General features: G+C 35.6%; 2 protein-coding genes across 2 annotated transcripts; one reads left to right on the top strand and one right to left on the bottom strand.

Moving 5' to 3' along the window:
- Nucleotides 1-2071: 2071 nt before the first annotated feature.
- On the top strand, nt 2072-6269 carry LOC138317688 (papilin-like). Its single transcript, XM_069259529.1, is given in 3 exon segments — nt 2072-2213; nt 3583-4129; nt 4131-6269. Coding segments are annotated over 2 exon segments (1935 nt in total). The 5' UTR covers nt 2072-2213; nt 3583-3769; the 3' UTR covers nt 5706-6269.
- An 859-nt stretch (nt 6270-7128) lies between these two features.
- On the bottom strand, nt 7129-14170 carry LOC138317689 (gamma-aminobutyric acid type B receptor subunit 2-like). The gene is made up of 8 exons (XM_069259530.1): nt 13350-14170; nt 11341-11471; nt 10608-10743; nt 10197-10304; nt 9741-9863; nt 9137-9484; nt 8568-8729; nt 7129-8315 (listed from the first exon to the last, which is right to left on the bottom strand). The coding sequence occupies exons 2-8, from the start codon at nt 11469-11471 to the stop codon at nt 7449-7451; spliced, it is 1875 nt and encodes a 624-aa protein (XP_069115631.1). The 5' UTR covers nt 13350-14170; the 3' UTR covers nt 7129-7448.
- Between the last annotated feature and the right edge of the window lie 1305 nt (nt 14171-15475).

Here is a 15475-nt window from a genome sequence, read left to right on the forward strand (position 1 = left end):
CCAGTATAACAAGAGGCCCAGAGGGCCTGTATCGCTCACCTGGTTTGTAATGCTATGTAATGTTCTGAATATAAGTTCATTGTTTCTTTTCTAAAGGAATTTGAATATTTACCTCTAATTACCCTGTTGGGCCCCACTCTTTCTGCTCCAGGGGGTCAAAGCCAAAATGTATACGAATTCTGTTAACCTCAAGGATGTTTCTGGCCCAAATTTGGTTACAATCCATGCAGAACTCTAAGACAAGTAGCGATTTTTAGGATTTACCTCTATTTCCCCTATTGGGCCCCGCCCCTCCTGCCCCCAGGGGGGTCAGAGCCAAAATTTATACAAGTTTTGTTTCCCTTCCTAAAGGATGTTTGTGGCCAAATTTGGTTACAATCAATGCAGAAGAACTCTAGGACAAGTAGCGATTTATAGGATTTACCTCTATTTCCCCTATTGAGCCCCGCCCCTCCTGCCCCCAAAGGGGTCAGAGCCAAAATTTATACAAGTTTTGTTTCCCTTCCCCAAAGGATGTTTGTGGCCAAATATGGTTACAATCAATGCAGAACTCTAGGACAAGTAGCGATTTATAGGATTTACCTCTATTTCCCCTATTGGGCCCGCCCCTCCTACCCCCGGGGGTCAGAGCCAAAATTTATACAAGTTCTGTTCCCCTTCCACAAAGGATGTTTCTGGCCAAATTTGGTTACAATCCATCCAGAACGCTAGGATAAGTAGCGATTTATAGGATTTACCTCTATTATCCCTATTGGGCCCCGCCCCTCCTGCCCCACGGGGGTCAGGGTCACCATTTATGCAAAATCTGATCCCCTTCCCCTAAGGAAGTTTCTGGCCAAATTTGGTTGCAATCCATGCAGAACTCTAGGACAAGTAGCGATTTATAGGATTTACCTCTATTACCCCTATTGGGCCACGCCCTTCCTGCCCCAGGGGGGTCAGGGTCACCATTTATGCAAAATCTGATCCCCTTCCCCTAAGGATGTTTCTGGCCAAATTTGGTTGCAATCCATGCAGAACTCTAGGACAAGTAGCGTTTTATAGGATTTACCTCTATTACCCCTATTGGGCCCCGCCCCTCCTGCCCCAGGAGGGTCAGGGTCACCATTTATGCAAAATCTGATCCCCTTCCCCTAAGGAAGTTTCTGGCCAAATTTGGTTGCAATCCATGCAGAACTCTAGGACAAGTAGCGATTTATAGGATTTACCTCTATTTTCCCTATTGGGCCCCGCCCCTCCTGCCCCAGGGGGATCAGGGTCACCATTTATGCAAAATCTGATCCCCTTCCCCTAAGGAAGTTTCTGGCCAAATTTGGTTACAATCCATGCAGAACTCTAGGACTAGTAGCGATTTATAGGATTTACCTCTATTAACCCTATTGGGCCACGCCCCTCCTGCCCCAGGGGGGGTCAGGGTCACCATTTATGCAAAATCTGATCCCCTTCCCCGAAGGAAGTTTCTGGCCAAATTTGGTTGCAATCCATGCTAAAAAGCAAGCTGACCGAACTGATCTACCCGGAACGCCTTTTTGCCTTTTTTAGTTATACATCTTTACGAGGAGTACCGGGTAAACATCTGGCACACCGTCGCACTGAGAACTGATAAAGGAGCTGCATTTATTACTATATGTTAGCCCACTTAGTCCGGTATATATACGGGTGTATACAAAACTAACATAAAACGTGTACCGGTGTATAGCCGTAAGGTTCATTAACCTGCCCCAATAACCTTATTACGGGTTGGGAGCGAGGGCTTGCAAGGGGAGGTTCCGATGCACATACATGTACACGGGTGATTTTGTCTGATCCATTATACAATTAATTAGTCGTCCCATTCCCTTGATGTTAAATAGACTATGATTTTGCAAGAATGATATAACTTATGTGGCGTGATAAATAAACTATCTATAATATATATAAAAATCCGCGGTGGATATAAATGATCTCCCTCCTGCGTAGCCCATGTGACATTTAAAACCCCGCCGTGTCTTTGGAACGGCGATCGCCAATCGATAATTACCCCAAACCCCACTGACTTCACGCAATACACACACTTTGGTTCGTATATACATGTATATATACTTATGTATCAGGTCTATACGTTTTTTTATCATTTTGAAATGTTTGGTGCGAATCTTAATTTGGTGGTCGTAAACAAGTCTGAAGTAGACGCCGGCCATTTTGGCTTTTTAGATTATGACATAACGGAGAAGGTACGTATATACATGTATTTAATGTTATCGTGAATTACTGATTTATAGTGTTATTGAATGGACTTAATACCGTCTAGACAGAATAGGAATTAAAGCGGGACTTTGTACCTGTAATTATACAGGTAAAATACAGGTGTGTCTATATGAAATAATTACTGCGGTTTAACGTCCTAGTCCTATTGCCAACTTTAAAACAAATTACTACAGCTAAACGGATGCTTATTTATAGAAAATGTGATTTTTAACGAGTTTGGTGAAGGATTTGATATTTATCAATTGATTAACTTCCTTCAGGTGTGCGTGTGTGTGTTACGTGTATCGTGAACTGATACAAGAGCGAGAACCGATTGTTCAACGTCAATATAGTTTTCTATCTGGTTGATTTAACACGATAGTAACCCTTCTATGACGTGGTTACTGACCTTCTCTTAAAGCATGCGCTCATCATGATATGGAATAAAATTTATTTTGATAATATGACAATTATATGTAGCAACCCAAATGAACTTTTTATACCTTATCTTTACATGTGCGAACCCAATATTACACTACATTTATGTATATATTAGGGCACTTCATTAATTACAGACCCTTAATACAAGTGTAATTTTGGGTTTGTATGTCATGGAAAGTTCGTGTGCTCTACAACATAACTGTACTTCGTAAGATACCCTTCCCTGCTAAACATTGCATGATCATAAAAGGCGATTACACCTGGTATTCTATCTTTGGTTTCTTTCTTATTCTGACCTTAGAGTCTCTAGAACTTAGGAATTGCGCGAGATAAGAGTCATAAGATTCATTTGAAACGAAGCATTCTATGATAAAGTCACAATATTTTGTTATTTAGATTCATTATATATATATATAAAAACCACATGTTTAGATCGTTCCATATACATAGTGTCTTGGTTCTTTGTATATAAGAATTATGCCGTCAAATGATGAGAATGCGACGCAATTTTCTCAAACAAAGATTGCTTAATGACGTAAAATTTAGTAAATTTAGCAATGAGAGAAGATAACCGTATATAACAAAAAAACCTTTCTGGTGACGAACGCAAATGAACCGCTCCTATATGATTTACTTTCCAATAATTACTCGTATTAAATAATAGTTGCTCCTATATGATTTACTTTCCAATATTACTCGTATTAAATAATAGTTGTTTGCGTTTTTCTTGTAGCAGTTAAAATAAGTATGAGAATACAAATGTACGTTATGAATATATTACGTAAATATATGTGTTCTCAAATAAAACCATGCAATACATGCACCAAATGTCTTTTCATACATTGTTTATCCTACCATGTATTTTTATGAAGTTGATTTAAGCATAAATTAAAAATGTTTTTTTTTCTATTCAAGATACGGTGCCACGATTTTTAAAGAATGCTGGAATAAAATGAAGTCTCTTATACCATGGCTACGACCTAGGATAAATGTCTCTCAAAAACAATATATGGACGGATTTGCGATAAATGACACATTTTTACATTATCATGAATGATTTCTGAGCAGGTTTCTTAAACATTGCTTGACACAAACTGTCGAAATGTCTTTTCTGGATAATATCAAAATCGTTGGTTCGAAAATGGACGAGTTCGAACAAGCGAAGAAGGAACATGATGCACTTCTTCAACGTCAGAAGGAAGAAAAGGAGGAGAAAATGGCTGCCGCGGAAGCAAAACGGAAATCGACCGGAAAGAAAATGACAAACTCTGTTGTTGTAAAGGAGGATCGGAAGGCACGCTGGGAGTCTGCAAAGACTAGTAGAGATAGCACTTCCGTTCGAAATAAAGGAACATCTTCACGCCAAACGGCAATTACGTCACAACAAACCTTTTCAGTCACCGTTACAAGCAAGAACACGGCTTTTTTAATGACGAAAGGATCTGGACTGAATACGCCACAAAGGCTCAACAGCACGTAAGAAAAAGTCAGTTCGTCCATCAAGCTTACAGGGTCTACCAAGACGAGATGACGGGGATGATTCGTCGGAAGATAAAAGGCAAATTGGAAAATCAACGACATACAATATGTCTTCTCCCGGAGACGGTGGCCTCGTTAATGGTTCTAGCGAGGAAAGGGGCGCTAAACAGAAGACAAAGACTGATTATAAGTCTTTCCTGGTGTCAACAGGAAAGGCGGTTTTCCCACAAAAACAGGAAGAGGCCGATGGCAACTTTGAAGACCAAAATGGAAAGACCAAGAATGCTGTATCAAGCGATGTTGTTATCGTTCCGGACGGCAAAGAGGATGAAGAGACCGAAGTCGGGGAAGGGGAAAATACAACAGAGCATGAAGGGAATGAAAATGGCGCCGCTGCCAGAAGTGGTGCCGATTGGGGCAATGCTAATTCGAATAACAGCAACGATAACTTCGAAAAGTCAACTACTGGTCAAGAGGACATCACCCCAGACGGAAACGTCGATTCTGATGGAAATATAACAACGAACGACGACTCAACCCAAGATGGCGGCAAAACTGGTAAAGATGCGGAGATAGCCAAAGAATCAGGAACACTGATGCCTGGTAATATTGAGGGAGATCGGCCTCTCAGTCACCCACAAGAAGTCACCAAATACCTACGCAGTGTTTACAAATTAGTCGACACGCCAAAACAGTTACAAACGTTTTCGGTTTGTGATGAATATATTGATACCGTTTCTTGTGTTTCTGGTGAAAACGCTTGGATGTTTTGTGACGGAAATAGACTTTTACTCGTGAACAAAGATGGGGACAAACAGAGATCAATTCAACTTAGAGGCAAGATCGGGGACTTCTGTACGCTTGCTTCCGGCGAAGTTCTATTGACTCATATGGACGATTGTTGTGTTTATAGCATCCAGGCCGACGGGGTCATGACATTGCAATTCAAAACAGAACCTTTACACCCGGTTGCAATCCAACCTACAAATGATAACAATCTCTTGGTGACTATGGCGGATGTATGGGACTACAAAGTTGAACCCCATAGTCAAAGATTACTACGCATGTACAGCCGTGACGGAACGGTCTTAAAAACGCTTGAATTTGGGCCAAACGAAAAACGTTTGTTCTGTAAGCCAGGTCGAGTCCGAGTTTGTAAGAATAATTCCAACGTGGCTGTATGTAATTTCGTCAACGATAAACCTGGTGACGACTTTGTGGTATTTCTGGATAAAGATTTGAATGTTTTATTCTGCTCCAACGAACGCTACTCAGTGCCAGATGAACTGAAACCTCAAAGTCATGTGATATTTGACGACATGGTTTTTGACTCTGGGGATAACATAGTAACGGTTGAAACAGTTTCCAACAGTGTCCAACTGTTGGATAAAAATTGTCGATACATAAAGACTTTATTTAGAGACCCAACGGGAAATGAACAACCGATGTCCGTTGCTTTGGATACAGAAGGAAATCTTTGGATTGGCTTTCAACGTGGTCACGTGACGATTTTAAAATATAGGACACAAGTACTAAAAGTTCAGGAAGGGAAAGAATGAAATCTTAATTTATAATTATAACTATCATTTTTTTTGCTTACAAAACTGTATGTCTAATGTTTCTTTCTTCAGCGCTAATGGAATACACTGTGCAAAATATTTTTTTCATGTCATACGGCGTACGTATTTAAAAACTACACAATGTGTTAGAGTGCGTATAGTTATTTTACTATGTATTAATGGGAATTTACGAAGAAAGAAGCGGTCAATAAAAACGGGAATAACTTTTAATGATAACCTTAATAATTCAGGTGACAAAAATAGGTTGTCAGTGAGTATGTAAAGTCAGTCAAACGAAGGTTATTTTGTTTCTCAAATCTCTACCAAGATTTATATTTAGTCTTACTTAAATGGTTACATGCAGATACCTAACATTTCTACATTATGCTACTGTAGATGTCGACCTCGTCTGCTAGCCAATCAAAGCCATTACATGTTAAATATGGCAGATATTGCGATTACGCAATATCGGTGAACATTAAAAAAGTACAGATTTTTTGTGTAATTCGCTCTATTGTGTTTCATTAAAATGAAGTGTTGTACTTACGTAGTCGTAAATTGTTATCATGGTGTGGAGATATTGTAGATATATCTATTTATATAAGTTAATGTTCATTATTGAATACGCAAAAGTTTCTTTCCATGAAACATGAATGACAGAATTTGGATATAAGAATCTGTCTTTGTTTTATTTAAAACATTTATCTATAAAGTAATCATTGATTGTAATAGCATTTGCATTGTCTATGTTTGACAGAAATTTGCAGACTGTATAAATGTCTGTTGAGTACGTTTGGCAGTTGTTCTTTCTTTCAAAGTTCGAAAGAAAAAAAGATGACTGCTTAAACTAATTTTAAGATCTTTTTAGCAAAGTTTTAAGAAACATTGTTAGTATCATGACATGAAGTTTACGGGTTTTGTTGTTTTAATGATGAGGGAAACTAAAACAGGTAAAAACCTGTCTTCAAACAATAGAAAGTTAATTAACATACCTATAACCCAAGTAATAGATCAATGATTGACAATCAAATTTTGATGCATTCTACAGTTCACAGCTCCATTCACTCGAACTTGTGTAACTTGAAGTCTATTTGTTATCTTTAAAATTTTCAATAAGTTGAGGTATCGATGGGGATATCTCAACGCTTTTTCATGGGTCGCTGACTTCGGCAGGATCAAATGATTTTTTTTATTTAAACTCAATATATTAGCATATGTTTCACTGAACTGAGAATACACTGAAATATTTAAGAAAATCGCATAACTTTTGAAAACCGACACATTTTCAAATCCTAATTTGATTTCATATACAAGTAGTGGACTAAAGAAAATGTTTGTTCATTTTGTACATGACAGGGGAGATAACCTCGATAACCTTACTGAAACCCTGTAGCTATAATGGGAAAGCATAATATCACAAATATTAATAATAAAATACGTTTTAATTTACAGCATGTATAACTTTAGCCGAACACAATCATGCACATCCAAAAAATAAGATATATCAGACATATTTTGAAGTCTTTCTTGTGACATTTCATGTTCTTCCTTAATTAATTAATTATGACAACGTACCAAATTCAGAATAATCGGTATGAACTTCAAAAAGGAATACACTTTTGGATTTCATATTGCCATTGGCTACACCCAGTAGTGAACAATGTTCTCAATATATGATGAGCACCACAAAACAAGTCATAAATATATAAATAGCACACATGAAGTTAGGGGAATTCCCTAATGCTATAAATAGTAACTTTTATTTCCATTGTCAACCTCCGTCACAAGATATTTATTAAACTGTAGTGTACACGGGATAGGTCTACTACGTGATATTGTGCTACTTTCAAACTGATTCTGTGACGATTTCCCATCATCTCCTTCCTGGTCAGTGCCCGGATATAATTTGTCATTGGCTAAAGTAGTCGATAAACTGTCACATGAATAGTTGAGGGCAGGACTTTGAAAAGAATTATATTCCAACTTCCGTCTTGGAATTTTACACGGTACGTAGCTGCTGACATATGAATAAGTATCCGAATTGTCCTCAAGATCATAGCTCCTAGCAACGGAGCCAACGACATCATGACGAGATTTCATAGAGTCATAAAACCACGTGTTGTTGGTTGTCATTTTCTGAAGTTCGTTCGATATTGAGGCTCTTAAACTGGTACTTAACATGTGCGCATGCGTGAGATCAGCATCTATTTCGTCACGAAGACAGTCTAGTTCTTGTGTTGGGAAACTTCTTTGTATGTTTCCTCTATTACACGAGTTGTGCTCACGTTCTCGTTTTAGTGGACGTTTTCTCGTCACACGATAATTTGTGAAGTCCGAGTTTGCTCTGTTTGGGCGTGGTAGAGACCGGTCTGGAGTGGCTTGTATCGTTTCCGACATTTGTTGCTGTGCAGGGTTATTCGTCTTAATAACTGTAGTTGGGGTTTTTGTTGTTTGGCCGTCAGGTGATTCCCTCACTTCGTCCTCAGGGAAGCTTGATGACGACATATCCAACCCACTGTCGACCTTGACTTCACGCTCTGATGTCATTCGAGTTAGCTTGACCTTGGCATTGCGAAGATGGCTTTCAAGGATTTGTATCATTGAATTTTTCTGAAAAAAGGAAGGAAAAGTACAAAACATTTGAAAAAAAGCTTTCGTCACCTGGTTCAATACCAATCCTGTTATATTAATTAACCGTAATTATTCATGGTTTCTTGTCTGGATCTCATTTCAAATCACAGGCCTTGTGACTTAGGTCAGCAACAACTACATTGTACGTATATGCCCATTTCTTCCATTACATGATTGGTTCGAAACTATTTAAAGAGAAGTCGATCACCACATTGGCGCACGTGTACTTACCTGAGTCAGACATTTCTTTAGCGTATCATTTGCTGCCACTAGCTGCACTAGTTCCTCCTCGAAGTTATTCCCGGCCGATGACGTTAGTTGCGGGTGCATCTCGTGCGTTGATAGTGACATGCGCATTTGTTGCTCCAGTGATGTTTTCCAGTAGAAGCGGACCTGTAAGGTGATAATTATTCATTAATACCAGCCTTTGATACAAAAGAATATCTTAATTATTTGGATTCAAAAGCAATATTTAAGAACACCACTGAATTCAAAGCAATATTTTAGCAGCTGATGAACTCGTTATGTTTGCAATTTTTAAGAGGAAGAACAAATGTACATGTCAAATGAAGAAGTTAGTTATTTGTTGTGAGCATATATATGGAGTTTTTCATCATTAGATTATTCTGTATCTGCTTATTGCAGTTATTTCATCCATAGTTAATAGCAATCCCTTGTGCAAGTGGTATAATTAGTCAAACAAATGATAATACATATGTGTACATATGTGAATACAGGGGTAGGTAACCCAATTAAACCCAACGACCAAGGCATAGTTCAAAATAATGTAAAACACTAACCTTAGGCAGGAAAACAGCACTTTGGACGACTGATGCCACCATTGTTGTCAACACAATATTGATGATGTAGACAGCATCAGGTATGTGACGTAAGCTTGACGTCAGCATTAATGTGTGTGATGTCAGAAACATGGTGGTTAGGACGCTGATGACGATACAGGCCGAATCTCTCATGGCTGGTAACATGATGTGTTTTGTTTTCCACGCCAGGAACAAACCCGTCGCCATTATGGTCGTCTTCCATACAAGCATCAAAGTAACCCAGATCTCGGTTTTCCTAGAATTACACTCCTGTACATATACGTAGGTGTAAAACGCAGAGAGGTTTCTGCGCAAGTCACCGGAAGACTGAAACAGACAAACAATATTTACCAAATTAAAGAGTTGTATATTTTAACAATAGAATTTTAATAATAATTTTTGTGCAATACGTGTAATATAAGAAAAGACACATGATAACGATTCACAACTTAAAATTAACACTTACAATGAAACAAATTTGAAACGCGTTTTTCTTGTACTGAAGAAATAATGAAATAATTAGGACCTTTTTTCAAACAGCAGACATTATTTTCAGGAATGTAAATGTATTCACGTTACTTACTTGTATTGCGATGGTGACCGGATGTGAGATGGGCGGGTCCACTCCTTGCCACAGGGAGAGCAGGACAGCGTCAATAATGAGCAAACTCACGATCGCCAACAATAGTTTACGATCCCGTATAACCTACAAAGATAATTAAAAATATTATATAATGAACAAATTAAATTTCTATGCTTACATTTCTTTACACAGAAAACATTGCTTCCTTCATTTTAAGGTTGAAAAGTTAAGGACATATGATGACACCCTTGCGTACACCTTTAAATGCTTTAAACATCTTACATTAATTTTGTTGCCATTATGTTGGGAAGCCAACGTTCATTAGGACATCAGAAATGCATATTAAATGTGATATCGGCTGTTTTAAGATACTGATACAAATTTCAGATTTTGAATATAGTTTTCATAACAACATTTATCATCATTGGGGGTTTAGAATGAAATTAAATGACTTACCACGCGTTTAACACCAGCGTTTTTGAAGATCTGGTAGACCCTCCAGGATTTAACAAACATTGGGCCGAACAGCATCGTGATTCCAAACGTCATTAGCCAAAGTCTCATCTGAAGGTTAGAAGAAAGAATTGAAATGTGAGAAATAATGAATCATCCATGAGAAATAATATTTAAAGTAAACATTACTGAGTTAACAAAAGAATGAACAATGAGTTGTGAATTACATAGAATGTATGTTCTTCTGGCATATTCTAGGTATATATACATGTTTGAGACGTAGAAATTAATCGTACAAATAGTAGATAAGGCCATACTTAACTGTTTTCCTTCATTAGAAAAAGAGACATTAATGACTAAAAGGCACAAAATAGTTTAAAATGTAATTAAAGATTATATAAATACAATTGTTACCTGACAAATGACAGTGGTCTTGGCGTACAGGTGATGGAAAAAGTACTCTATGCCATACAACAGACACGTACAGTTGAGTATGAGACCACCAGCGCTGATGAGGACATTCATTTTTGGGCTGGACATCTTCATAAACCTTCAAAACCAAAGATTATCTTTGTCATTTAAACATGTACATGGATTTCAGTTACTACCTGTCAGAGTCGATTCAATCTTCCACGAACTTTCTTAAGGATGTCTGTTTTTTAATCCATTTGAGACAACAGAAACACCATAACAACTGTAAGGTTTGCTCATATAACTCGGGTAAAATAGCAATCGAAATTTTTGACTATAAAATTAGGTTTGGAATTAGTTTCAGAGGAAATTTTCTTCGAAGCCTTGTCAAGTCATCAACATTTTCAAATTACGAAAAGTAATGAATCGTAGATGTATTACCGAACGACTTTGTCATGGCAATTCGATGAGTGTAAAAGTAGTTTAAAATAAAGTCTACAATGTACAGTACTCTAATGAACTTTTCTTTATTTAGTTTGCAATGAAATTTCGCCTTAAATTATCCATACGAGTTACTTCCCTTTGTTAAATGTTAAATCAAGGGAAGTAACTCTGATAGATCGGAATGCAAAATGAAGACGGAAACCTTATAGATGGTCTGATATAACGACTAATTATAGTATTTAGATATCAGTATTTTTTTTTATTTTATTTTTTTTCGAATTGAATTAATTACCTTTTCTTTCTGTGGTAGACATTGAATGTGAGAAACACAGTGGAGAAGATGAAGCCAATGGTCGCGGCGATACAAGCAACCACAAACGTGCCGGAAGTCAGGGTTCGGACATCTTCCGGTTTAAGTGTCATCTGTGATATAAAAATGTAGTAAAATATAATAATACTAAACCACTTGACATGCATTAAGTATTTTCCATGTGGATTGTATTGGCATAAAACAAACATGTGCGCATTTTCCTACATATGTGCTTCACTGAAATATGGGTGTAATGTACATACAAATACATATACTCGTACCCGTAAACGAAATTATATTATTCGTGAAGGTACGTTTAACCCTTAAAGATAAAGGCCTACATGTTAATTCTCATGCAAAATATTTGAGAATGTACAAATTCGATACAAATTGTCAGTATCAGAGAAAACTCGTGTTCTTTTTTGGTTATTCTGACTCATTTTTTTTCAGAAAATAAAAAAGTATAATAGCTAGCTATATAGATGTGGTTACATATAATGGTATATGTATAAAAGGAAGGATTGCAAAAGTTACATCGGAAACATAAATATTAAGAATTGAAAACCATGTTGATCAGAGTCGATGATACAAAAAATAAAGAAAGAGAAAAAAAATGACGAAGAAAGTAAAAGTGACAAAAAGAAAAGAAAAACTCAACATTAAGATAAAGATTAAAACCGAGTAAACCAACTAGATGCAGTCGAACCCAACACTATGCCCTCCACCCTGCCCCACCCCACCTCGATATCCGATCACTGGCCGTATTCTGGTTACATTAATTATCCAATCATTTGTTCCCGTGTAACACATTATATCCATGTAAATAACCGCTAATTATATAAAATGTTTAAAAGAAATGTAATTATGACATTTTTATCAAACTGTCTATGACTAATGTCGATCTCAATAAAGCCTAATAACCGGTTGTCACACCTTGTCATTGTACTTAATATAATTTGCTTTTATTACGTTACATACCTGTTTGTCACAAAAATTGCCTACCTGTGTTGATGTTCTTTGTTTAATCATGCATGTGACTTTTTTATGAATGCTCGCTGCCTTAATTGAGTCGTTACACGTAACAAAAGAACTTACACCTTATAAGAAAACCATTATTTCACGTTTAGACAAATAAAACGTAATTTCTATTAATCTTACATGTATATGTTTAATCTACTAGTATTAATTACAGCGAAATAAGATTTTATTAATCCCATAAAATTTCCGGGCAAAATGATTATTTCATTAATAAATGATATAAAATCCATAGAATGTAGCAATGTTATGCGATGTACAAACATACTTTGAACGTACATTTGATCTTTTGATAATTGCGGAAAAAAGCAAAAAGCGTTCTTCATCTTAGCAAAATGAAATCACAAAATTACAGCAAATGATGAATTTTAAAATAGGCAACAGAAATGATCTAAATGTATCGGCTATTGAGTGAAAAAAGTTCTTTTAATGGAAAATTGTCAATATTATCAATCACAATAGAATTCATTCAAAGAGTAGTTATTACGTATTCATGTATTATAGTATATAAATATAAATAACATTTTACTGAATGCTTGAGAAAACAATTGGGTATCTTACAATAAAGGAAAAAGAATACGTTTGTTTACATGTATCATAAGACATAAACATGATATTTCACTGTCTGCTTGCGAAAACAATTAAAAACCTTTCTGCAAGAAAGGAGAAGAATACATTTGTATATACATATGTGTTAATATACATGTAAATTCCTGATGAGCTATCAAGAAATGGCGTAAGTACTAGAGGAAGGTCGTTGAGTTTTATTTTTTATATATTGTATATTTATATTACCGACATCCTTTATTCAAATGAGTTTTATGAGCACAAAACATGCTGTAATACTTAGTTAATTAGTTAAACAATTAGAAATAGACTTACCTTAATTAATTAGTTAAACAATTAGAAATAGACTTGCCTTAATTAATTAGTTAAACAATTAGAAATAGACTTACCTTAATCTTTTATAGGACGTTACTATGACAATCACTTAAATTCTATTCCACAGGCAAAGCATGGGCATGCGGTTTTGTGTATGAGAATGACATAAATAATGGCACATAAAATCCATTCACTGTCCTTAGAAATTCCACAGGCTCCAATAACGTTCACAGGCAAAATATATCCAAAACTCCAGAAAATAAGGTTCGAAGTTCAAAGGTCGGCACAATGTTGGAAAATATGTCCAAAATGCAAAAGTCAAAGTTGAAATCTCAGAAATATCGAACTACATCCCTTACTATATATACATTGAAATAAAATATGGCATTTCCATATTTCATAAAAACATAATGTAGTAAATGTTACACATATACGTTCTTCAGAAATGATATAATTCCAAATTCCTATAGAATAATTTTCTATAACATGTCATTTCAGAAAACTTAAATAAATTAATGCATCTCGTTTTCTCCAGAGAAATGACACGCTTATTCCAAATTTCAAGATCTGGATAATGTCATCTGCTGTAGTTGATTGTAAAATATCATGAGATATGAGCCAACTGTGGAATGAGTTGTATATATAAGTGCTAACTGTAATTACGTGAGTATAACTGGCGAATCTTCGTGTCTGAGTAGAGAGTGGTCACTATACATACACTACCTACATCGTATATACTTGTGTAATTGACCGGGAGAAATTACCCCAACAGGCACAAACACTCAGACATGTTTATCTACACTATCAGTTACGCTTGAGGGGATTACCTAGCGTTTTAACAAGCATGCCATTGTCAAGTGTAACCGAACAATTCAAAAGGCTCAATTGGTTTTTAAAAAGTGACACTATGATGGTTTAACAGGCAAATATTATTTTCAATTGGACGATTTTCCTTATCTGTTTTATCAAATCCGTGTGAAGTGGTTGTAAAATCAAACGATACAGAAATAATTATACATTTAATAGTTTTAATTTGCTTTTGTCACGATATCTATAGGCTTAAAAAAGTTTTTTTTATTAATGTTAGAAAGAATGGAGATTGTTTTAATTTAAAATGGGATTAAATTATTAGATTGTGCTACAATGTTTTACACAACGGAAAAAAAAGATTATATATTTGTATTTACCTTGTATATTTACATGCATTAAAAACTGCTTTATCATAATTTTGAAAATTACATCAGTTTCACATGATTTTTTTTATTATCATCATCATCATTACCATATTCACTTATCCCAGCGCTAGCGCCATCGATATCACTGCTCTTGAGAGTGACAATTAATAAGCATGATAAAACATCAAACTTTGATATTTTAATACCAAAATACAGCAGATACTGATTATAAAAAAAACCTCTAAGTACTACACCGTATTTTTGACATTAATCCATTTCACATTGTCATGATTCGGTGTAACTTTTTTCACATTTGCGTCACAAAGCTAACAAAACTTTGATATTCAGACTTCTAGTTGTTAGCAATATAATAGCTATCTATAATTGTTAAATGATCTCTCTTTAATATTTGGATAAGATATTAGACACGTGAGAAAATTCTATAATGATTGTCTGAATATATATTTATATACAATTTATACAAAAGAGGATTAATTTAAGTCTATTTTATTATAGGTATTTTAAACACTTTTGTTATTCTTCACATCGATTTACATTCTTAAACAATATTAACATAATATAATATACAGTTACAAAAAAATTGCAGTTTTCCATAATGATATAATTTTCCAACAGACAAATTAGCTTTATTTGCAAATTATTGTTCGGAAATTATGTTTGTGCATTCAAAATCATTAAATTAGATTTAAATGTCCAAATTTGAATTTGATAATGAACGGCGTATTTAAATTACGAAATTGGGTTTAATTTGTCTGTTCCTGTTGTAAAATTACATTTGACCTCAGGCGTTTCGTTTGTTTATAGTGACGAATTCCTAAACTTGTCATAACCACTTCCCTCAAAGCTGATATGATAGGTCTTGGCTCAATTATTGCCGTAAATTTCGCTGATGTTATCTTCCTCGGGGAAAATTAGATGTTTATCTACGTTACGGAAACAATGCGTCATTTGACACCGAGCATGTCATGTTCGTTATCTGTATTGACTTGCATTCATACCTACAT

The sequence above is a fragment of the Argopecten irradians genome, chromosome 3, assembly GCF_041381155.1.
Source record: "Argopecten irradians isolate NY chromosome 3, Ai_NY, whole genome shotgun sequence".
NCBI lineage: Eukaryota > Metazoa > Mollusca > Bivalvia > Pectinida > Pectinidae > Argopecten > Argopecten irradians.